Source organism: Octodon degus, unplaced genomic scaffold (genome assembly GCF_000260255.1).
Source record: "Octodon degus isolate 3935 unplaced genomic scaffold, OctDeg1.0 scaffold00264, whole genome shotgun sequence".
Lineage (NCBI taxonomy): Eukaryota > Metazoa > Chordata > Mammalia > Rodentia > Octodontidae > Octodon > Octodon degus.
Genome location: NW_004524840.1, coordinates 192,415 through 193,119, shown reverse-complemented (window position 1 = coordinate 193,119; position 705 = coordinate 192,415). Strand labels below are relative to the sequence as shown.

At 37.3% G+C, this 705-nt stretch overlaps 1 protein-coding gene across 1 annotated transcript in view; it reads right to left on the bottom strand.

Moving 5' to 3' along the window:
- Usp16 (ubiquitin specific peptidase 16) overlaps positions 1-705 on the bottom strand; it is a 34,719-nt gene that overhangs the window by 20,192 nt on the left and 13,822 nt on the right. Inside the window, exons 7-8 of the mRNA XM_004646327.2 lie at positions 611-700; positions 3-93 (exon numbers count right to left, since the gene is read on the bottom strand). Of these exons, the coding sequence (XP_004646384.1) occupies positions 3-93; positions 611-700 (181 nt within the window). The remainder of the gene's footprint in view (positions 1-2; positions 94-610; positions 701-705) is intronic.

Below are 705 nucleotides of genomic sequence, written 5' to 3'. Positions count from 1 at the left end.
TAGTGCCAAATCAGGAGGTTCAATTTTTATAACTGCTCCAGACATTTTCACTTCCTTTAGTAGTTCTCTAAGCACTGGTGTTTGTGACAAATTCTACAAGGACAATGGAAAAGAAAAATTATATAAAGGCAAATCCAATGATATAAATTATTTAAGTGTGTATTCTATTAAAACAGGAAATCAAAACTAGCACAGAAATCTTCATTGCATCACTATTCAAGAAACTAAAGGTTAAGGCATACTCTTCTCCCCACTTTATCTGGCTTATAAAAACCAATTCTGATTTTATTTATCATTTCACAGGAACATTCTCTCATCACTCAGTTCCAAGTAGCTATCCATATCCCACCACACTTCTCTGACCATGACTTCACACCTTTTGTAAACAACACACTACTGTCTCCGCATTCACAGGCAGGAATTACGACTGTTCTAACAAAATCCCTTTTCCTGTGGTCATCACAATGGTTTGCCATCATGCAATAAAGACTTCCCTGGTGTTCCTCTGAACATATGGAAATAGACTACACAAAGGAAAAAGCTCAATAATGAAGGTAACAGACCAGTGGGGGAAAGGATAGGTATTAAGAGAGAAAAGTGATGCTCGCACCTGCATAACTGCATTGAAGAAACATGTATTTCCCAAATTACTGAGTCCTTTCACTGTAGTCTGGGAAGCAGAATTCTTGGGAGGATTTTCCTTTG